Below are 24,498 nucleotides of genomic sequence, written 5' to 3'. Positions count from 1 at the left end.
TCCTCATTTGCCTTCTCTTCGCTTGGGGAGTATCAGTTTGCCTCAGGTCTGTCATCATTTTGCCTAAATGTTAAGTGTATTAGATAACCCACAACTAGTCATTCTTAAAGACACTCAGAGTGGGGAATTTTTATAACTCTTTAAACAGTCCATTGAAGTACTCTTAACTAAATATCCTATTGCTGAAAAGTTTGCCTTCATACATAACTCTCTGAATAGAAATTCACTTCTAATTTGTATCTTCTTGTTAGAAGCTTTACATTTATAATTTGGTGGAGAATAGAAAGCTTTCGGCATTCTCATTTACTTAAAAGATGTCATTAATTATTCTATTATCCTCCTCTTCATGTGAAATAAATTAATAGTAATCTTAGCAACTAAAGAGAAAGGAAACTTTTATTGGCTTTTTTCTGTATTTTGAATACTTTAAATCCTAACTTGAGCTGTGGATCTCTGGTTTTGGATAGACATTGGTTACGTCTCCCAGACATTTAGGAATGTCTTGTACCTTTTGTCCTTTTTGGCTTATATGAGGGTTTTGTTTGTCCAAGATTTAGTTGTTCACTCTGTATTATCAAAGTTCTCATTCAAACTGTTAGTTTTTACTCATGGAAAGGAGATAGTTATTCCAGGTTTGAATTTTGGTTTTTTTGATTTAGCGATTTTTTTGGCTTTAGTTTTCCACAAATTCTACTGATTTCCTAAGTACCTTCTGTCTCTTCCCAAGTCATGTAGCAAGAGGTTACTTCCATCTCTTTAGATAAAATGTAATTGCAAAAATCAGTTAATAATATCTTTCATAATTTATAATATTACCATAATTCATTGAATTATTTTAAAGTATTCTGAAAATAAGCACTTATTTTCTTTTTTTTAATTGAAGTATAGTTGATTTATAAAGTTGTGTTAGTTTCAGGTGTACAGCAGAGTGATTCAGTTATACGTATATATATGTCTATTGTTTTTCAGGTTCTTTTCCATTATGGGTTATTACAAAATATTGAATATAGTTCCCTGTGCTATACAGTAGGCCCTATTGGTTATCTATTTTATATATGTTAATCCCAAACTCCGAATTTATCCCTCCCCACCTTTCCCCACTGATACCCGTAAGTTTGTTTTCTATGTCTGTGTGTCTATTTCTGTTTTATAGATAGGTTTATTTTTATCATTTTTTAGATTCCACATATAAGTGATATCATATGATATTTGTCTTTCACTGTCTGACTTCACTTAATATGATAATCTCTAGGTCCATCCATGTTGCTGCAAATGGCATTATTTCATTCCTTTTTATGGCTGAGTAATATTAGTGTGTGTGTGTGTGTGTGTGTGTATCACATCTTTATCCAGTCATGTGTCGATGGGCATTAAGGTTGTTTCCATGTCTTGGCTATTATAAATAGTGCTGCTGTGAGCATTTGGGTGTGTGTACCTTTTCAAATTAGAGTTATGTCTGGAAATAATATGCCCAAGTACTTATTTTCTTGTATGCTTGCTATAGGAATGGAGAATAACAGCTCCCATACTAGATTTCCACAGTCAAAGGACATAGAGGATTGAGGCATTCATCCAGGTAATTTAGGAAAACAGTACTCCACAATAAATGAAAAATGGAGCTTCTTTTTTTTTCCTGGTGTCCCAAATAGTTGACTCTCCTTTATTTTGTTACAGAATTTGATCTACAGATACAAATTTAATATAGTATAAACCAAAATAAAACCAAAATCTTGAATTTTTAATTCATATAGCCCTGCCACAATTTTGTATTTTGAAAAGAATGAGGACTCATATGCCTATTTTTATAGAAAACCACAGGAAAAGAATATAACTTACAGAGAACCACTATGCCAGAAATTTGAGTGAGCTTTGAATTTTATTAACTATTCTGCAAGTGCAGGGCTGTAACTAATTTATGAATAGATTATATCCAACATTTATATCCAGGTTTTTTTTAGTGTAAATTATTTGTTTGGAATTTAGAGGATTTTTGCCATAGAGAGAAATATCCTAATTAGTGATTAGGATGTTAGTTGACCGACCTATAAGCATCTATGAATCCCATAATGAAAGCTAATCTCTAATATGGTCTCCCAATATTTTTGAGAGAATTATATTCTTAGTTTCAATTCCGGATTCTGGAAATACCTTTCACCTAATCACCATTACAGCTTCTAGAAGATAGTTCTTTCTGCCTCCTTCCCAACTCCTTCCCACCAGCTATCCTAGAAAATAGAACTGATGGTTTCAAGAGAGGAGTTACAGCTTAGCAACCGTAAGTTAAATGAGATCTAGGAGCTAGGTTGGGTCAGAATATATATTTGTACTATTAACTATGTATTCTAATATTGGAAAGTTTGCCTTCATAGTCAGCTGAATGGAAATTCGATGTAATTTCACATTTTTTAAAAAAGTGATTTACCTAAGATCACATAGATGGTAATTGGTGAAGTCAAGATACACACCCAGGCTGGGTTCTTATGTTTTCCCTTATGGGGTGTGGACGTGATCCACAGCTCACAATAATAGTAATTTTCATGAGTATCATTGGAGGTAGGCGACTTAGTCAGAGAGACCCAAGTTCAAACCTCAGCTCCATTAGGTATTGAATCTGTGGCCTTGGAAAGGTTAATTAACCCTCACAGACTCAGTTTTCTCTTCAGTAAAATGGACTAATCATTCTTTTCTCATGGTTTGTGTGTGTGTGTGTGTGTGTGTGTGGAGGGGAGGGAGAGGAACATGCTGAGAAAGTGCCTAGAATACAGTAGTTACTCAATAAATGGCAGCTATTATTAGTCCATGCAGAGAAGCAGCAGTAGGGCAAAGCCCATTTCTTCTGTTTTGTTCACCTTAAACATAAGTTTAAGAATCATCAGCATATTGCTTCTGGTAAGACTCATCAGAGTATGGCTATGTTTATGTTGCTCTATATACCTTCTAGGATTATAGCTGTAGAGCTATAGTTTTCTTTTATTATAGAGGTTTCATTTTTATATACATGGGATTTTATATGTGTCTAGGGAGGCTTTAGGTCTAGAATAAGAATCGTAGAATTTAAAAAAAGCAAAATAGTAAATAATAGAAAATATTGCTGCTCCTTTAGAAATAGGGTACTTTATCAACTCTGTTTTGTACCAGGAAACAGCAGAAATTTAAAGAATCTGCTGACCTCATATTTTTTTCTTTTTCTTTTTCCAGTTTCGGTGGGAGCTATAGGTTTTGTGAGCTTTTAAACGTAGAGACTCTTAAATGTAAACAGTTTTTTAGTGTGAACTGCTTACACTGACCAATGTGGTTTTATTTTGTTTCTTAAAGATTGTAATTTGAAGTACTGTTGGATGAATTTTTCCTCTTAATTCCTTTCTGTTTTCAGTGTGACCCAAATAAAAAAAGAGTGCTTGAAATGCTTTAGCAGTGATGGAGGGATAGAAGCCACTATAGGTCTGTTCTTTTGTTGATAGAGGTGTTTTATTCTTATCTCATTGGACATCTTCTCTGCCCCCATTTCTTTTCTTCTTTCATAGCTTGGCTTCCCTGCCATACTTTCTTTGTAGTAATTTTGTTCAAAGGCTTCTCTCTTCTGTGGTGCTCAGTATTGTATGTGTTGGGATGGGGGGGTCCCCTAGCCTTTTGACTTTTCTGCTTCCTTCAGGGAGTTCACTGATTAACGATGATTTCAATAGCAATCACCCAAAATCTACATTCCCTCTCATACCACCCTCTCCTTCTCTCTCTCTGCAACTCTCTCGTTTTATTTTTCTCGTCATCTGCACAGTGCTTTTTTCTGAATGTCCCTCAAACAAAACATTGATACAGCTGAGCTCCCCACGCCCATGTTATATCCTGTATTGATCTCTCCCTGCTGTGGACTCGCATAGCACATAATTGTCTAGACTACTTGGCTGGCACTTATCACTTAATGCTTTGCATTATTCGTGTACAGCAACTTGGTGCTGTAGGGGTAACAAGTACTCACCTGGGAATTGGAGCATTATTTATAAGGCTTCTTTGAGACACAGCATTATAGTGTTGAAGGACCACAGGACAGAATCTTTTAACCCTAGCTAGGTCTAGGTTTTCATGTTCGCTTGCTACTTACTAGCTCCATAGTTAGGTCACTCAGTCTTACTGAACTTGTTTTCCTCTCATCTGTAAATGAAGCCTTAGAATCCTTCCAACCTCAGAGGGTTGTTATGAAAGTGAAATGAGATGGGAAATTTATAAATGAAAGTCTCATTTTCAAAATGTTGCTATGGGACAAATGTCTTCTACACGCAGATTCTCAAATTGCAGTTATACAGACACTTGTGAGTCACAAGTCTCATCTTCCCTACAAGGCTGCAGGCTCCTGCGTGTACTGATGGCTCCATCCTTATTATCCTTGGTCGTATACTCCTGCCTTACAGTGTGATCTCTGATACGGCACACAGTCTTCCTATTCATACAGAAATGGCTCTGGTCCAACACACAACTTCTTTAAAGGAAACAGAATAAAAACAAATGTGGAAGAAAAACTTGAATTCACCTAGGCTATTGAAACAGACCTGCCAGACTTTTCTTTTTAATTGTGTACCTCTTAGAGTTAAGTCTGTGGTATAAACAGCCTTAGAAAACATATTCATTCAGCCATTCAACAAACAGTTCTCGAAAAAGCAACCTCCCCTTCCCTATATTTGCTATTTTTTCCCTGTCAGTTCCAACTGCACCCTTCTTCCTGCTCTTTGATGGTCAGCCAGCCTTACTAACATCAGTTATTTACACAATATGTGCACTTAAGTCTGCAAAACACCACTATGAAATCTGGAAAAACAATAATAACAGCTGGCATTTATTGGGTTTGGCACTTTTGTGGGAGAACCGTAGATAAACTTAAGACAGTCTGTGAGGACAGAGAGGTTAACTAGCTTGCCCAAAGCCATGTGGCTAGTAAGTAGGAAGCTGAAATGTGGAGCAAAGTCTGTTTGGCTGTTTTAATTTTGTTCTTTGGATTGTGACATCCAGGTTCATGGAAGCTAGTTGAAGAAGGGGTGTGGGAGTGGGAAGTGTACACATGGAGGGGCCGTTGTAAGTCTTAAGAGCCAAAGCTGCTCTAACGACTCCATCGTCTCACAGCCAAGTGCTCACCCGCTCCTGGCATCTGCTTGCCTCTCTGCTTGCTGCCAGTCAGCTTCCTGTTACTCATAGTTTCTGCTTCCTCATAACCTTGGCTTGCATATGGTTTTGGCTTTTTGTGGCCTCAACTCTACCCCCTGGCACTCTTGCAGTTTCTGCCCCTTTCCTAACTGGTTCGGCTCTTGGAGTTTCCTGAATCAAATTCCCAAGGGTGAGAATCCAATTGGCTCTGCTCATTTTTTCAATCCCAGCCATGTCATAGGTCACTGGCCTGTCTGGGGATTGGTTGCCCTTGGGTCAGATTCCCACAACTTTACCCACCGGCTGAGCTGGGGCAAGAGGATGTCATCAGACCGCCCAGGCAGCAAAGTCTCAGTTTCCCTTTCAGGAGGATGAGCGTCTACAGGACAGATTTCAAAGCCCTAATTTGTACCATGATAACTTGCTGTTTCTCTGGAATGCTTCCTTACTTTGTCTTAAAACATGTGTTTCAAGGTCAGTAGACTTTCCCAGATGAATCTCACTGGGATTTATTCCTGTAGTCATTTACAACTAAGCACTTGTAAATATCCATAATTGATTATATAGACATACATGTTTTTATATTTCTGTTCTTTCTCTTAGGTTGGAATCATTTGGGTTTTAGTGACCTCTTTACATTGTATAGTCCTAGAGGGTAGAAAAATCTGTCTTCTCCTTTCTCTACAATGCTTTACTTAACCTAACTCTGGAACTTTTGAACCCTGGCTCTAGACATTGTTTTTAAAAATGTATACCTTAGTGTTCTCTCTTTTTATGTCACTCACCGTATAGAACACTTTATTTTGTTGATATTTAGATATCATTTGTATTCTTAAAAAGAGTCCTTTTAATATTTTTAGTATTCTTAGTATATTTTAGCTTCAAGAATTAGAATTGTTTTTGTATTCTAAGTTAAATTTTATTATCACTTAAAATCTTGTCTTACCCTGTAAAAGTGTTACAGGGTATCAAATCAAGTCTTTGCACTCTGGAATAGCTCAGTATCCAAAGTATCCTGACCTTAGAGCAGAGCCATAGAAAAATTAATCTATGCTGTTCTTTTGTGGTTTAGATTGTGGTTTCCTAAGAGACCAGTCATGACAACTGAGGTTGTACATGGAATTTTTTCCATAAATGACAGGTTTGAACTGCTGGGGTCTTGGGCATTAAGTTCTCAGGAAAAGGCATCTATGGCTTGAATAGTTCTACCTAAAACCTTGTATTTTATACTTGTGGTTGATAACTTGTGGTAAAAGGTTATCAGCAAAAGGGCAGCCAAAATAGTTGGAAATGCATGGAGTAGCCTGAAATAGTTCTAGCATATATATTGACACACAGCTGAATGTTAGTTGTTGTTTTTATTAAATCATTTTAAAGAACAGATATGTTTCTGTGAATTTTATCTAACAAGTTCTTACTTGCCCATTGTGTACCTAGTATTGTGCCTAGGGCAAGTTTGCTGCTGCTGCTGCTTTTTTTTAATGAAAGAATTAGGAATTATAGGAATAGCTTGTATATGTGGTTGTTTTTAATTAGGTGAGACTTGATAGTTCTTATCACTTTTGCTGGAGAATGTTGGGAGCCCCTTGGACTATGGAGGTGGCTCCTGAGGTCAGCAGTAGGAAAGCTATCTAGGATGGACATTTTTCAGTTTCTCGTTGCTGGAAAAGCCCTTGAATGGTCATAGCTTTGCTAGAAGACTCGGTTTCCATAGGGGACCCTGTGTTTTCCTGCTGGCAGCCAGAAGTTGAGTGCCTTCACATCTTAGACAAGTTAGGATTTTTCATTATCATGGCAGATGGCCCTTTCCAGGAAGGTGTTAGAGGCCAGAGGCTAAGGAGGAACACTAATATTTACCGCTTACCGCGGTCATAGAACCCTGCAATACTCACAGCTGAATAGGCCAACTGCCCCAGTGGCCCATCCGTAGAACGCGGCTGTGCCTGTGGGACTTGCCGTGAAGGCCTTCTGCATCGCACAGGTTCTGGGCTTGACACACTAACGAACGCGAAGGTAATCCAGAAAAAGGGCATCTTGAAGCGCCACAGATAATTTCAACTGAAAACAAAGGAAACCACCTCCTCCCTTTGTCCCCCCCTTTTTTTTCTTTGCAGTTTCTGTGTCCCTTCAATAGAACACATTTGTGTGTCGCATCTGATAATTAACATATAGAAGGATCACACTCTTATTACAACAGTTTTCTGGAAGGCTTACCAAACCGATGGCTTTAAATAATTTTCGCTCTTTGATACCGGCATCTTAAGGGTAAGCTTGCTAACTCCGGCATAGCAATGAAGTACGAACTTTACCGTGCGTTTTTGCGGGGAGGGGGTGGGGAGTGCAGACTTGATTTCTCTGCTGAAATTGTAGCTTGTGAATCGGAGGAACGGGGGGGTTGCAGAGGTTTGACAAAAGGCTGGTTTGTTCCCTGAAGTAGGAGTGATTGCCCGCACCTTTCCTGGGAGAGTGGAGGGGGTGGGGGTGGGGGATAGTTTGAGAGGATGAAAGGAAAGAGAGAAAACCTGGGACCAGTTTGCTTCCTACCCAGGTGTTAGAGTGATTCTCCGAAGCGGTGCCCTTAAAAGGGGCTTCGAGCAGGGGTGCAAAGCTGCTGCTGCTGGTGCTGAGGCCAAGAGCCGACGGGAAAAAAGGAAAAGAGGAGGGGGGTGGCTACTCCAAGGAATGTGCGGCACGCGGGGAGCCAGACCCAACCATTGCACCGGAGCGGGGGCGCCGGCGGCTCCCGGGCCGCGCGGCCCCCGCCCCGGCTCCGAGCCCGGGAGGGAGCGCCTGGGGGCCGGCCGGCCGGCAGGGCGGCGGGCGCGGCGCCGGGCAGGAGGGCGGGGAGGCGCGGGTGGGCCTGGGCGCGGCGCGAGGCGGTGCGCGGCCGCCTCCCCGCCCCCGGCCGGCGCGCTCTCGGGGCGGTGGTTGAGGCCGCGGTAGGTGGGGACGCGGCGGCGCTGCTCCTCCGCTGCCGCCCGGAGAGTCGCGGCGCCGCCAGCTCCGCGCGCGAACTCCCGTCCATGGCACTCAGGGCGGCGGCCGCCCGAGCTGTCCGAGTCCCGCCCGCCGCTGCCGCGCCGCACTTTTAGGCGAGTCCGGAGGTCGAGGGCGGAGAAGTCAGCCCGGAGCTGCAGCCCCCGCCGGCCGCCGCCGCGCGGCGAGAGGGAGTTCCCAGAGCGGCCGCGGCCCCGGCCGGCCCCCTCCCTGCGCCCTCCCCCTCGCGGCGAGGCTGCCCCGCGCCCGCGCCCGCCGCCCGCGCCCGCCGCGATGATCTTCCCCAGCAGCAGCGGCAACCCCGGGGGCAGCAGCAGCTGCAGGACGCCCTATCGCAAGCAGGTGAGGCGGCGACGGGGATGCCGCGCGGAGGCCGGCGGCCCCGCTTTACAAAGGGCGGCCGCGCTCGGCCGGACTCCGCTGTCCTCCTCGGAGGGACTGGGCTGGGCGGTGACCTTGTTTCGCAGGAGGCGGCCCACGGGGACGGCTCGGGCCGGTGACCTTAGCCGGGGAGATGCCCTCGCCCCTGTCGGCCGGGCCGGGCGGGACGCGGAGGCTGGGGCGGTGGGGCGGCGGGGCGGCGGGGCGGCGAGAGCTGGAGCGCGCCGGGCCGGGGGCTTCGCCCAGCTCTGCAACAAGTTTGGGTTTTTTCCGGAAACCTTTGTGTGTGAAAGAGTACGATAATGAGTCGTAACATTGGGTTGCAACAATCTTCACTTGGAACCTCAAAGAACCTGCCTGATTCGTACGAAACCCGGAAGACCGATTTGTGTGTGTGTGTGTGTGTGTGTGTGTGTGTGTGTGCGTTCGCGCGCGCGCTCCCCCTCCCATTTATATATTTAAAAAAAAGAAAAAGAAACAGGAACTTCTACTGTCACTTTCTCAAGATTTTCAGTTTTCAGTAGCACAGGGAAATTCTGTGACATCCTAGTTGCAGAGATACTTGGATAAGCCTGAGTCATACACATGCTTTTTCCTATTTTAATACCGTTTCATACATTTTTTAACAGACTGAACTCCAAAGGCACTTTAGTGGTTAGATCAAAATCCCCTGCCGGGAAAAGGAGTGGAGCTGGGATCTTACAGTCGTGGCCTTTTGCTTTGTTTTTCATCTTTGTTTTTAAAAGAAGGTTACTGAAGCCATGTTGTGATAAATCTCACAGAGCCTTTCAGCAGCAGCAGTAACAAAACCTACCTTTAAATTATGTAAAAAATGTTCAAGTCCGTTTCGAAAAGGTTAAACTGATTTAGAGGTCAGTGGCAAGATGCTTGTTGAGAAAACAAAAGCACGATTGCAGATATTTTTCTTCCATAATAAATCTCTTGTCTACATCCTTAGCCGCTGAGACAAATCAATTAAGTTATTATCCCAATAATGATACAAGCAAACTGTATCCTTCCATGCAGACCATGACTCTGTTAAGATCATGACAGATGACAGTGATGCCTGGTGACTTTCCTGAAGGCGTTCACAGGATTATCGATTATGTTTAGTCCTTTTTGTTCTCAAAGTCATTTTGGTGGGGTATCTTAGCATAAGTATATCTGAAAGGAGTGCTCATTTTCTCAAAGTATCATTTTCTGGTCTTTGGTTCTTTTACTTGTTAGATTTCCCTTAAAAAGACAGTAAACACACCAGATCTGTGCCGTTGCTATCTAAGTCCGTGGAAGTTTTACATGGCTGAAGAAAGCCTTTTCCTTTAAGATTTTTTGAAAATCTGTTTGTGACTTGGTTGGAGTGTATGCTAAAATTGTGACGGTTCAGAAGCAGGCGTCTCTAAACTCTCTTCATGTGGCCTCATTTAAAATAAATGCCCTCAGATCCAGTACACTTATACCAACTTCATAAACGAAGCCAACTTACAATAAATATTCTCCTGAACCCTCCTCCCCCGTCCACCTCCCTCTACCTGAAAAGATGGCTAATTATGTAAGGGCCTTGTGTATTCATTTATTTGTTGTCAAAACCCGGCAGGGTGTTAGCTCTGAAATGGGGGAAAAGCTCCGAGGGTGAGGCCTTTTGCTGTGAGGGGCTGGAGGTTTTGTGTGTGGAGGGGGACAGCCTGCCGGTCTGGAGCACGCTGATAAGATGCTCTTCTTTTCACTGGGCTCTCCTTAGATTCAGAGACTAAAAGGGCTGACTGAATCAGAAAAACAAACAGACTTTCTTTTTTCTATAGGCGAAGAAAGAAATGAATGTGTAGGCATTATACAGACACAAGACCCTGGGTACCAGTGGTATTTGAGTCAAAGGTTTCTTTTGTTAGTGTTTAGCCATTCACTGGGAAAGCACACTTCCAGCGCGGGGACCTGGTTACCATGAGTGACTTTGTGATCTCATCCTGGCTTAGTCTAAACGGGAAATCTAATTAATGCTTTTTCTAAGATTTTGTGATGTTAAACTTGCACCTTTCAGTTCACATTAGTTTGTTCATTTTGATGAAAGAATAGGTAAATTTTAGATGTATAATCCACATATTTTAATCTAGAAATATGTAATCAGCTGTTTAGAGCTGATTTCAGATCATTTTTGCCTGAGGGAAATACTGAATGTGAGGAATACTTAAAAATCACCTTTGGAAAAAAATTTCTCGGAATAACACTTGTATTTTACATATAAATTAGTAGTGGCAAACCATCACTGAGTACCTTACTGCCTGCCAGTAGCTGTTCTAAGTGCTTTAGGTAGATTAACTCATTTAGTCACCTTGACAGTCCTATGAAGCAGATAATAACTCCATTTTACAGTTAAGAAAACTGAGGCATAGATTAAGTAACTTGCCCAGTCTGTACTCCCTCTCACAAGTGCAGAGCCAGGATTTGAACCCTGGCAGTCAAGCTCTTAAAAACCACCAAACTACAGCTGCTTGTTTATTGCATGCACATTTCAATGACTGCTTTTACAGAGCTCCTTGGTATCACCACCCATCACCCTTCTGGTCTCAGAAGTCCAGTTTAAGGCTTAGGGATTCCTCCCACCTTTTTGTAGGGGAGGGAGTTGGAGGTTGTGAGGTTGGAGGTGAAGGATGAGTTATACTGATGGTACGGATGGTGGGTTTGTGATATTTGGAAGCAGCATTGATGTCAGAGGATTGCTTTATGGAATGATTATACAATTTCTTCTTAAAACTTGGCATTTCACAAGTAGAGGAGTCAGCCAGTTTCAGTTAAAGCAAAGGTGGGTGGTGCTTGTCCCCCTCCTGCCCCACGTAGTGTATCCAGGGCATCAGGGAACACTGATCTCTGGCATCATCTAGGATAAACAGGCTTTTCCTGCATCACAGGCCTGTGAGCACATTAGAAATATACCTGCTCGGCTCAGGTCAAAGTGAGATGCTTTGTGTCGAGTGATAACCCTGGAGGCAGTATCCAGACAAAGATTGTTGGTTCAAATCTTAGTGGAGAAACATACATGTCCTCTTTTTGTTGACTGTGGCTTCCAGATACAAGGTATTCCTTAAGCAAATCCAGTCTGTATGAAGACACCCCTACCACCAAAACGAAAACCATTTATTTGGACTTTTGTAGCTGTAAAAATATTTCAGTGTGTTTCAAAAGAAAAGTGCTTTGTGCTGAAAAGCCTTTAAATATAGAAAAATGAGTATTTCCATTTTATTTTGAATTCTTTTATTAGCTACTCCCTTCATGTTTCCTTACTTCCATTTTGGAGCTTCTTTCTTGACTCAGTTATGTCATACGTTGGTTTTTATAAAGTGAGGCGTGTAGCAAGTACTTTTTTGCTAAGTAATATATCGTGGTGGTTTGCAGTGGGGTCTTTGGGGGTAGGTGGGGTGAATACAGCATTTGTGTGTGTGTTTCTTTTCTTTACAAATGATCTTGCTAGCTAATAGCTGTACTTGTTAAATGTTGCTAACTTTTGATGAGTGAAGTACTTATCTCCCCAGTTTAAATAGATTTACATAGTTTGCTGCTTTCTTGAAGATTAACTGGGTGTAGCTGCACGTGAAGAATTCAACAGTGATTCAGTATTTGGCCTTGTTAGAGGATGACATACAAAGCTGTTGATTAATCCTCTTCAAGCAGTTTCTGTTCACAGCAATTTATGTGTAGTAGATTGGGTTTTGTTAAAATTTGAAGATTAAAGTTGTTCAAAGAAGTGTTTAAATGAACAGTGTCTGAGGCAGTTCCAGTGTGTCGCTTTTTAAAGGAAGGTAAACATACTCAAGCCACAGAGATTGGTGGTTTAGGGGAAATTAGCAGAAAATTTAATTGGTATGCCTAATAAGATCTCGTCCTGTTTTTGAGTTAGGCTATCTCAGTGTGTTTGTTATTCAGTAGTGCTTATGAGTCAAGGTAACTTTTAAATACAGACCCAGAGCCATTTGAAAAGTACAGAATTTGCCATCAGTGATCATCCAGTTTTTCCGCTGGGCATCCCTTTTGGCCTCTCATTACATTTTCCATAGTTCGCGTCAGGTTTTGAACGTGTTTCTCGTTTTTGTTCTTTCCTTCCTTTTAGAGACTGCCATCAGCTGGGCTCACCACACACTGGGTAATACTTTTTGAGCTTTTTCTTGGAGATGGGTTGGGGGGTGGAATCTGTCTTGTGCAAGTTTCTGGGAATACATTTCCAAAGCACTCTGCCAATAAATAAATAAAGATACATATGATATCCCCTCCCAGCCTCAGCTATATTTAATCTTCACAACATCCACATAAAGTAGAAGAGGGTCAGGAATTTTGAGGCAGCGAATTTAAATGGCCTAGTTGGTGAAAGCTGGGTCTCTGGAGCCACAGGCTGTGTCTGCTACCAGGAAAAAGAGAAGGAAGCTCAGTCAAGAACAGCTGTAGCCCCACTGCACTTCCCTTTACTTGGCCTCCCGAAGACATGTGGCACACACAGTATCCCAGAGTTCAGCTCTGGGAATTGCAGCTCTGTAATTTATTAGTGTTCTTTTTGTTGTTGTTGTTCCGTAAAGGCCTTTGCTCTAGGGTTGTCAGATAACCTACAGGACAAGTAAAATTGGAATTTCAGATAAACGAGTAATGTTTTAGTGTAAGTACATCCCAAATATTGCGTGGTACTGTGTGTTTTTATTTGCTAAGTTCAACAACCCTATCTCTGGGGAACCCAACTCACTTTTTAAAACATGTTACTAAAAAATCATAAATTACAATCCATATTATTCCCGTGTTTTCCACTTAAAATCTTGCCTCTTAGCATATTCTCTGAGCCCTTGTAATACAGATTTCACATGTTAACTTCTTTAACTGTCACTTAACCTAATTGAAAGACCCTGGGTTAAGTTCTGGCTCCATCACTTGCCTGCTCTTTCACGTAACCTCGCAAAGCCTTAGTTTCTGTCAAGTAAAGATAATAGTGCCCACTCCACAGGGTTGTTGTTCATCCTTCTAAGGTGTTATTATTATTAATGTCCCCAAAGAGCAAGCCACAGCGGGTGGTCCTGGGAGGCTCTGTGTGATCCTAGGAGACCTTCACACAGCCTCTAAGAATAGACTATGTTTAGAAAGTGGGGGCAGCCTCTGAAGGGGTAAGGATCTGGAGCTGGAAAATGAGACTTTCAACCACATTTAAAAAAAAAAAAAAGACCCAAAAAGTAGAAAAGAGCATCCCACCATGTTTTACAACAGTTGTACCTGTGTTAAGCTCTTGTTAGTCTTGTCAGCAGAGCTTGCCTTCTCTTTGGGGAAAGAAAGCCTTTCAACCCTCTATTCTTTATTTTATGCAAATAGATGACTGGAGAAGGGAAAAAAGAGCATTCATCACTCTCATTAATGAAAAATGCTACCTTTTAATTTTCTTGAAAACAGACAGGTTCAGTTATTAGTGTATGCATGATGATTTCCTGAATTCTTTCCTTTGTCTTGTTTGTGTATTTGGTTTTCGAAGATGTCATCTTTGCCTTACTCAGAAAAATAAACATTTTTTTTTCCTCCTTAGACATCTGTAGGTGTTTGGTGGGTGTTTGTTTTTAAACTCGCATCTGTAGAGAATGCTTTGCTTAATACATTCTAAAAAGCTTGGTAAATTTTAAAATAGGATAGACATAGCGTGAGAAGGAAGAAAGCTTTTCCTGGAGTTGGGTGGAGGTGAAAAACCTAAACGGAGCAGACTAAATTCTGTAATAAAATAATGAATCAATGTAGCTATTGTAATTTAACACATATTAAATGGCAGCAGCCACAACAACACTTGGTGTTAAACAGAGTAGTGCTGTAGTAAATAGGAATGTATTTTGACTCCACTTCATTCATTGAAACATGTGAACTTTCGAATCAAAGTAATGTAAACTAGAGAAGATTGTGCTTGTTAGTTATGCGTACAATACAGCCTCAAAAATGCATTTAAAAAAAAGAGACTGGAAGGAAATATGCCACAGTATTAACAAGTGTTTTCCTTTGTCGGCAGGTAGAATCACGAGTGACTTATTTTTCATGATTCTGTTTACATGAGGATTCCTTTATTTTTTACATGTTTCTCTTTATTTTTCAATCTCCTAGTCCCTTTTGTTCCCCATATGAACATAGCCTTTTGGTTATCAAGAAAAAGATCAAGAAACAATCTAGAAAATTGTATTATTTTTAATTAAAAATTGGGGTGGAAACCCAAGGAATTCAAGTTATTGCGCATTTCAGAGTAGCATGTAGGTGCTACTTGTTTCTGTGCCTGGGCTTTGAGATGCGGTCCTTTCCTATTTACGAATTTTTGTCCTCATTTTTATTGCAAACTCCTATATCACATTTTTGGAAATCACCTATTTCTGACAGATAGTCTTTATATTTATGAACTAGTATTTTCCTATTCTATACATGCTAAACAGAACTTCCGTACTTTAAAAAAAAACATATTTAGGACACCAATTTATCTGAGTCAGCGAGAGGGAAATGTAGCTATATATATGTGGAATTTCATATGCTAGATTACTTTTCAGGAAAGTATTCTAAATATTGAGGAATTACCACTGTTTTCCCTGTTTTCATTTGACTTACAACTGCATTTAAATACAGCTGTTTTGTGGACACACATTCTCCCACGTATAATTTCTGTATTAAATGTGAAAAACTGAGACTGCTCTTCTTCTGTCACAATCCTTTGGATTTATTTTATTATGAATACTCATGACTGTCTTCATCACATATTCACTTTTCAGTGTAGTTTCTTGTAAGGGCAGTGGAGGGGGAGGTGGTTCCTTACAGGCGGCTGTAATTTGTATTGGGACAGTGGAGGTTTCTGTAAGAAATACACAGTACAGATAATGTCCTCACTTTAGAAGCTGTTGTAACTGTGTAACCCAGGGGGATTTTCAGTATATCAGGGGAGTTTTCGGCGAGCTCTGTAGAGGCTGCAAGACTTCAGAGAGAAAGGAGAGGAGAGAGCCTGAAGGGAGGAAGGAAGAGGTGGCGGGGTCTGAGGGAAAAATAGAGAAGGAAGGCAATATTGCCTTGTTAGCTACTTTATTAGTGGGTGTGCCACTTGACAAAATTTGTTAGTCTTATTGTTCTGATGCCATGTAGATTGCGTGCAGATACTAGCCTCGTTGTTTTGTATTATCTCAAATTCTTATATCCTGTTTTTTTCTTCCTGTCATTCCCATCACCTGGAATTTCCTTTCAGCTCTGTTCTAAAACAAGATCTTTGTCTCTCCACTTCGGAGCCTGCCTAAAAAAATCACCCATTTGGAAGACCATTTATGATCAACCCAACCCTACCTAATCATCTATTCTAGAAACATCTGTACTTTTGTTCTCCATATTCTCAGTTTTGTAAGTCAAATGTAACACCGGCTTTGAGGGAGTGGTTATGTTCTTTTGTTTAACTGAAAGTTTAACAGAGACTCTGAGACATTGAGTTAAGTAATTATTGTGTGTGTAGCATAAGTAGTTTTTGGAACAGACCTCATTCTGTGGGAAGTAAACCAGTGGTGCGCAGAGGATACACTGTTGCTCCGTAGGGAGAGGCTGATCAGGGAAGCCAGTTAGGTTAGCTAGCTCTTAAACAGCTATGAGATGGTGAGGACCCAAAAGAAGGCAGTTAAATTGTGGACAGGAGAAACGATCAAATTTTGTAGACATTGGAGTACATAAAGCCCCTAAAATTATATGTAAAATGTTGCATATATTCACTGTTTCCTGGGGAGAGGTTTATAGCTTTCATCCCTTTGCCAAAGGGATCTGTGTCCTCCAAAAGATTTTATGACTGCATGTGGAAGGAGAGGGTGGAGGACGACATAAAGATAATGCTAAGATTTCTAGCTGGGAGATGGGATCGTAGGTTGCATCATGGAGGTGACGTTTAAGGCAAAAGGAATATTACAGCAGAGATTTGAAGGTAGAATATGTGGGCTTTCTTTTAGGGGAAGAGTGGGTGATTCAGGTGAGCTGTACTGCAGGGTAGAGGTTGGAGGGCAGAGGTGGGGATAGGGTCAGGCTTGCTAAAGTGGATAAGAGGAGAGCCTGGATTTAAAGATGTTACCACAGTTGGAATAAAGTTGTAAAATGGAGCAGGGCAGTATGACCGTATTAGGTAGGGTGGATTCAAGTTACTGTACAGAGAGAATTGACAAGATTTGGCTGGTGACTGACTGGATGGGGAGGCGAGGGTGTTGGTGAAAGAAAATCCTAGGTCTCTAGTCTCAGATGATTGGGAAAACGAAAACTTTGTGCATTCTTACTTGCTCTGGGCGAAATCATAAGGAAGGACCCAGCCTTTCTTCTACAGGGATTTTCTACTTTTCAGGTGTTAGAATAAATTGGGGTAGGGATGCTAAATTCTACCTTACACTAAAACCCAGACACCAGGGATGCTGTGTCCATGTCAGTCTCAGAAGGAAGAACTGTCCAGCTTAAAAGCCTAGTAGCACCCAGTGTGAACCACTTTAAGAACTCACTTTGGATCCAGGAAATGATTGTTGTTTTGTTTTGTTTTTACTGCTCCCCTGGGATTGTCTTAAACTCTGTGTAGAGGCTGTCATGTGGGTGCTTGGATTTCCATGTTTGGCCTGGATCTCCACATTCTCTGGAGTAGAGCACTCACACAGCAGATCTTTCTTGATAGTACATGTCATCTGTAATGTCTGTAGTATTACAGGTGCACTGGTTGTACTAAAGACTTCAACAGGAGTATGGAAGATGGCAGGTATGGTGGTAAAGAGGTTAGAGAATTCATCTTACCACAGTAAATTAGCTTCTGAGGAAAGGCCATAAGCTTGGTTTGGCCACTTTAATTTGGCCATGTGACTCACAGATTACCACCTTCCCACCTGCCAATTGCTGGCAGAAATTTCTAGTAAGAAATACAGAGCTGGAGCTCAGGGCAAGAAGCTCCAAACCTCCTGAAACTTAACATGTGGAGCATTGGGAATAGATGAAAGCAGTTCCAGAAGAGAAGATGTACAGAAGGGTGGACAGACCTCGGCAGCATGGATTCCATAGTAGGATGGAGGAAGAAGAGCCTTTGGCAAAGGAGGTGAAAGGAATGGCAAAATGTTGGGAGAACCAGAGTATCACAGAAGCCCAAGAAAAACAGTTTCTAGATGGGTTGGTCAGCCCTTTTATGTGTTGCCTAGAGGTCAAGAAAGACAAAGGTGGAGTGCAAGGCTATTGGAAATATCCATTGGGAGATCTTTGAATGCCTTTGAAACAGAAGTTTCAATAGAGTCACTTGTGTGTGGTGGGGCAGGGAAGGGGAGCAGGGGCAAAAGTGGGAGAAAGCACATTCCTAAAGGTTTAAGGAGTGCATGAGTAAAGAGGGTGTGTCTTTAGAAAAGTCTGGTGTCTAAGGGAAGGAATCCCTTCAGACAGTCTTGAGGCAATATTATCTTAGTATCTGACTGGTTGTAGGTAGAGCAGGGTACTAGAAAACAGAATAGTTGGAAATAGGTCATTGTTTTTTGTTTGTTTTTCTTTTAAGAAAGATTGAGGCAGGGTTAGTCTTACAGGAAAAGGATCTGAGTGAGTTTCCCATCAGTGAGATCAGGAGGAGGTTGGTCTTGCTAGAGATGTTTGGAGGAGTAAGGAGGCCAGTGAAGCTCAACCTTTTAAAAGCTTACATTTTAGTAAAGAGGCTAGGTCTTCTGTTAGCGATTTTTAAAAAGAATGGAATTCTAGGTCTAAAGAGTGTGACAAAAGATTTGGAATAATTGCTCTCGGAATTTGGTGAGCATTCAGATAGAGATGATGAGTAGAAGGATGAGTAAGCTGTTGTGAGGGCCCCTGGGAATTCAGTGGTCTGAGTTGCAAGATCATTTTGACTCTTTTCCAGCAAGAAAAGGGAGAAAGAACCTGGGTAATGAGTTTATGTAGGGTGTGGCATTGGTAAGTGATTAGGTATGAAAATTGAGAGTATCCTTAGGAAGGTTAGGGAGACAGGTGAAATCAAGAGAGATAATAAAGTTGGAGAATAGGGAGGGAGGGTCCTGCAGGTTCTGATAAGATAAAAGAGAAAAGTCTCTGGGGGTGAGGGAAGGAGAGGGATTGGAAAGGAATTTCCATGGTCAAGATCTTGAAGGTGTAGTAGTTCCAGGATCTTAACCTCATAGAGTTTTGGGGAGGTTTCAGTGAGATGATACATATGTCTGCCTGGCATGCCGGCACTTCTCAGGTGCTTATTATTATTAAGATGTGGCTCTTGAATAATTTATACCTCCCTGTAACCACTGTTTAAATATTTGTGTAAATCAAATCATATTTCAAACAGATTTCAATCATGAACCACCCACCAAACTAACATATATATTTTTAACTGAACCACAGCCAAAGTTAAGTTTTAAAATATGCCATTAAACTATTTCAAACTATTTTAGAACATCTTAAGTTGCTTTTAAAGAAAGGTAGACAAGAATGTGGAGCTATTAACTGTGGACACATTTCTTAAACTTCTGGGGTCTTGATGCCTTCAGTGGCAAAATGAGGTATAATAGTTAATGAGTGTTACTGAGATGATTTGCTGAAGTCATAGATGTGACAGCACTTGATGTTATCTGGCACAGGTGCTCCGTCTGCTTCCCTGCTTCCTTGGAGTGTCTCCTAACAAGTCATTTTACATGAGAGGATCTTGGAAGATGGGCCATGAAATGGTGATAGTGGTAGAAGATTGCAATCATTGTTTCCTTAGGGGAAAATGCTTTGTGAGGAGAAAGATCTAGAAGAGAAACTCAGTTCTCATTAATACATAGAAATGATTCTTACATTTGTCCTTGACTTCCTAGAGTGAAGAAGCGTCAAGGAGTTAATGTAAGATAAAGTGCTTTGTGACAGGTAAACACTAGAGGAGTGTTATGATTTCTGAAATGGGCGCCCTCCAACTATGACATGAGCATTTTGTTCCCTTTAGCATCTGATTTTAAATTCATGAAGTTTATGGTTTAAAGCTGCTTTCCCCAAATTGTGTTCACTAAGATACTCGGGTTCTATTAAATGTTGAAAGTGTTCCGGGAATTAAACTATTCAGTGTTCAGAGAAACTTGGGAAACACTGCATAGTATATAATATTACTGTCTCAGAGAGTTAACAGTATAAATCAGCATTAAAAAGCCTGAGAAGTCCTGCAGTACTGACATTTGTCCAACCTTGTCTATTTCATCGTTTCCTAGAATTACTTGATCCTAGTACCTAGAGTGTTTACTAGCTGTATCCTGTGAAACACTTTAGGAAACACTTATTTAAAGGAAGCTTTTGCATTTTAAAGTTGGAAGGAACCTTAGTGATGGTCTAGACCAACTTTAATTTACTCTTAAGGAAATTAAAATCCAGAGAAATTAAACAATTTGTTCAGAATCTAACAGCTTGAAGAGCTTAGGTCTTCTGACCCTGAGTGCCCCATCATCCTACCTTCAGAGTCTTGGCTTTTCCAACTGCAGCACACCCTTGCACTAGTGTTTTCATATGACGGGTTGTGTATGTGTGTGTGTGTGTGTTTTAATTCTCTGAACAAGTAAGTCCTTAAGGATGGTATGTTGCATGTTAGTTTCAGACAAAATAAATTAGAGTCTGCCAGCTGTCATCTGTTTTGTTTTTAATTTCTCCTCTTTTAAGGGTAATTTTCTCACCTATTTTATTGCTTCTTAAAGCATTTATGAAATCCAGATTACTGGCTTGGGAATTCAATCTAGTTTAAAATATCAGTGATCTAGAAAGTCCACATGTTCTAATTATTAATGAATATTCTTTTGGCCTCTAAATTTGTTTTGTCTTTTTCACCTCATTGGCTGTGGATAGACAAATTTACATATTGTTAGCCCCTTCCCGCCTGATTTATTACAGCATGCAAAATTTGCTCTGTGGTTTCTAGGTTAAGTTCCTGTATAGAAGAAACCACAGTTGAGACTTGACAGCCCTGCTGTGCTGAAGGCCCGTCTAGGACATGCTGCTGTGTGTGCTTTAAAAATCTGAATAAACTGCTTCTTGTCCTTTATTTTCATTAAGATATTTCAGGCACTGGTAGTTCACTTGGAGAATTTCTCTTTTTATGTATTTAAAGGTTCTTAGTTGTTTCATCTAAAGAAGAGTGGGAGGGTCCCTGTAAGAGACCCTCACGGGTTCTCTCTGGTGTCTACAACATGATAATTTACCCTGAATGAATCCTGTGATGTGATGCTAGTGTTCTGGCAGAAGTGATAGGAAATAATGTCTATCATATCATGTGTATCATAAAAGAACCATAGAATATTAGTGCTGAACCCACCTTAAGAGAGAAGCTTTTCTAAGTACTCATTTTAAAGGTGAGGATATTTCAACATCACGCAGTTTATTTGTAACAGAACCAGGACTAGAACCCACATACCCTGACTACTAGTGCAGTTTGGACTTTTTCAACCAAATCCAACTTGGATTATCATTCATTCAACTAGGATTTTAGAGATCACTATGGGCCAAGCACTGTGTTAGGCTCTGAAGGGAATAACAAATTAATGATCTTATTCTCAACCTTTAGTGAAACAGGGGCTATGGAGCAGGGCTTTGAATAATGATATAAAGTAGAAATGAGTCAGGGCATAAGGCATACAGATATTTAAGAAGTGCATGGTAAGAACATGTCTAACATGTGGCTTTCATGCTCCAGTTGATTGACCTGAATTTAGCTGTTTGACTTTCAGGTGCATTTGATATGATTCCAGGATAGAAACAAGATTCTCAGTTGACTGATCAATTTTGTCATTGTGTTGATTGCCACATTAGCGTCACGCTACGTTAATTGACTGTATTAATCTGCTTATTAGGGTATAAAACAGAGTAGAGAAGAAACGGAAGTATATCTTCCACGTTCTTGGTATTAATTCATTGCCAAATTTGGTTTAATTCTCTAAAAGGTGGAAAAACTAGACAGTGTAAAGAGAAGTTAAAGCAGTAAAGATGCTGTTTCTGTTTTTAAGAGGCTCTTCTTTTCACTGTTTGCTAGTCGAATGTGTGAAGCAGGGTTGGAAACTAGTACTTGTGGAGCTGGGATTGTTGACAATGAAGGGAAACAATAAAGGTTTACATAAAAATTGCTCATACATTTCATAGACTATAGCTAGTGTTGGCATGTGGTTTTCTGTGAAGGCCCAGATAGTAAATATTTTAGGCTTTGCAGGCCGTGAGGTCCCTGTCACGATTACTTAGCACTGCCTCTGGCTCGAATGCAGCCGTAGATAATGCATCAGTGAACTGGCATGGCTGTGTTCCAGTCAGCCTTACTTACGAAAGCAAGTAGCAGGCAGGATTTGGCCTCTGGGCAATGTTTTGCAGACCCCTGGTCCATGGAATCCTTTATTCATTGGCTCTTTTACCAAAAGGTGCACAGAAGGAATTTAAAGAAGATGACACTCAAACCAGAGAGTAATTCTACTTATTAGCACCATCAGAATCCGGTGGACAGAGAATAAAACCAAGTGAATGTAGGTCCAGTTCTTAGCTTTGATCAAAAGGTTTTGGATTAAAGAGTCAGTCTCGACTAGATACTTTGATTGTTTCTATTTGGGGAGGCTTCCTTCAGGTGTCTGTGTAATCAGTACTACCTTGGTCATATTTTGGTATTTTGAGTCCCTGAGGCTTGGCCATAATTCTTAACTGGGGAGACAGAGAGCCGTGATAATATAGAAATAGCATCCTGGGAGTAAAGAGTTAAATTTTTTTCTTTAAAAATGTTTTTGTCTTAGTTTGCTAGAGCTGCCATAACAGAGTTCCATAAACTGAGTTCATAAACAGAAGAAATATATTTTCTCACAGTTCTGGAAGATAGAAGTCCAAGATTCAGGTGTTGGCAGGGCTGTGCTCCCTTCAAAGATGTTAGGGGAGGATCTGTTCAGGCCACTCTTCTAACTCTGGTCTTTGTTCTCCCTGTGTCCAAATTTTCCACCTTTATAAGGACACCATTCATACTAGAGTCCACCATAATGACCTCATCTTAACTTGATTATCTCTGTAAAGACCCTATCTCCAAACAAGGTTGCGTTCTTAGATACTGGGGATTAGGACTTCAGTGTATGTGGGGAAGGGGGGGAGCACAGTTCAATCCATAACAACCTGGTACCAGACATTCATTCATCTTGGGTGAAACCCATCAGTTGGGCACCCTGGTGGACCCAAAATAAAACTAAAATGCGTTGTGACTCACTCATGGTCACATTAGCTTTCATAACACAAGTGTTACACTGTGGGCCCTGTTGTGCATAACATAAGGAAATGCTTTGTTGTTGTTTTTAACCTTGCATAAAAGATACTTCTTTACAGAAGTAGCTTAAACAGGTAAATGACTACAGATGCGTCTGTTTCCAGCCATAATCTTCATGGACCTCGAGGAACTAACTGCCCCATCCCTGACCTGCTTTGCACAAGTCCATACCTGTCATTCCAGCCGAAAGTACTTTCCTTACTTCTTGAAGTCTGTTTTTCCTTCCTCCCCTCCAAACTTCTGATAGGCTGTCACAAATGGCTATAGAACTCTATCTTCTCCTCTTTTCTTTTCTTCCTTCCCTCTGGAAGTTGAAGTTGAAGGTCTCCCTCTTCCAGGAAGATGAACTGTTTGATCTCCCTTTCCTGCAGTTGCTGCCATTACATTAGAGCAGAATTCGATGTGATGGTTTGCCATCGACCACATCTCAGCCAGGATGTGTGTGTGTGTGGTGGTGTGGAGAAGCGATAATGCCCTTATATATTCAGAAAGAGATGAATTGCACTGCTACCCATTAAGGCATCAGGTTACCTCTGGGGACTTGGAATGGCAATGAGTTCCTGTAGTTATTAAGTCAGTCCTTTAGAACAGGGAGATTCTTGCCATTTGTAAGTTTGTTTTGGAAAGCCATTATAGAGCTATAGTTCTGTGAGAATGTGAAGCAGCATCAGAGCTTCTTGAGTCTTATACAAAAATTTAAAGATGCTCATATGTTCTGTTAGAGGTGCCTCACTTTTATTATTCTTTCACTTCTTCCTTTTTTTTTTTTTTGAGGAATACTGAGGACACACATTGAAGGTACCAGTTTTTTTTTTGAACAACTAACTTATTTCTCTTTATAAAAGAATTCCTCATAATTTATAATCATTGCTTAATTGCTGAGTTCTTTAACTTTTTGTTTGGGTGTGTTTATCATTACCAACCAGAATATTTAATATCTCTAAGCATTTGAAAGCTGTACTCTTTGCAGCATAGTGTGTATGTAGCATAATGTTGTACATGTATATTTGGGGCACAATATTTGCTGATTTCATTTGCAGGTTTTCTTTTAAAATCCTATTTCCTTACTGCATTTAAAATATGGATTTGCTCATGTAGAATTTTTCAGAACTACCTCAGTGTGTGAAGCTAAGCATACTTATCAGTCATTATTTCGGCAAGAATTATCAGTGACTGGCAGTGCTGTCTTCAGGGAACGTACATTTCTGCCCAAAATGAGGTCAATGGGTTTCCAAAAACAACCACTTTCTGAAGTTTGTTTTTCTACAAATAGTCACATAAACTAAAGTAAGGATTGAGACAGTTTGCAATGAACACGTGTGGAAGTGACTCCTTGTCTCTAAATGGGAACAGAAAGATCTTACCTTCAGGAGAGGTGCTGTGGAAGGCCTCTTCCCGGGGGCATCCCCCAAGCTTATATTTCTTTGGGCCCGATGAAGTGTATATAGAGTTGTTAGCCTACAGCGGGGCATTAAACTCTCTGTATGTCTGTTAGCGAGGAGCCACAGAATCCTCTCACATCCGAGGGAGGGTTAGTAAGAAGTGTTAAATCAGGAAATCAGAAATTGCTTGGATCAGCTGATGCAAAAGAGGATCTAGAGGGTGTGACCAGAGAGTGTGCAGTTTTAGAACCAGGAGACGCCTTTTCCTGCCAGCAAGTCAAAGGATCAAGTGGCATTTGGAAGAATTGAAAGATAGACCCTGGGGGGAGCAAGGGACGAGATGGCGACTGCTTT

At 40.9% G+C, this 24,498-nt stretch overlaps 1 protein-coding gene across 11 annotated transcripts in view; it reads left to right on the top strand.

The window, feature by feature from the left end:
- Window positions 1–24,498, top strand: part of RBMS1 (RNA binding motif single stranded interacting protein 1) — a 203,744-nt gene that overhangs the window by 73,098 nt on the left and 106,148 nt on the right. Inside the window, exons 1-2 of one of the 11 annotated variants that reach the window (XM_072961056.1) lie at window positions 32–46; window positions 1,505–1,576. The exons of 5 other annotated variants lie outside the window; for them this stretch is intronic. Coding sequence is in view for 5 of the 6 variants with exons in the window: in XM_072961050.1 (XP_072817151.1) it covers window positions 8,404–8,472 (69 nt within the window). In the remaining variant the exon portion in view is untranslated. Of the gene's footprint in view, window positions 1–31; window positions 47–1,504; window positions 1,577–7,976; window positions 8,473–24,498 lie in introns of those variants that run through there. 5 more of the 11 variants (XM_072961050.1, XM_072961048.1, XM_072961054.1 and 2 more) reach the window with 5 other exon arrangements.

The sequence above is a fragment of the Vicugna pacos genome, chromosome 5 (genome assembly GCF_048564905.1).
Source record: "Vicugna pacos chromosome 5, VicPac4, whole genome shotgun sequence".
Classification (NCBI taxonomy): domain Eukaryota; kingdom Metazoa; phylum Chordata; class Mammalia; order Artiodactyla; family Camelidae; genus Vicugna; species Vicugna pacos.
This window is presented reverse-complemented; position numbering and strand designations above follow the sequence as displayed.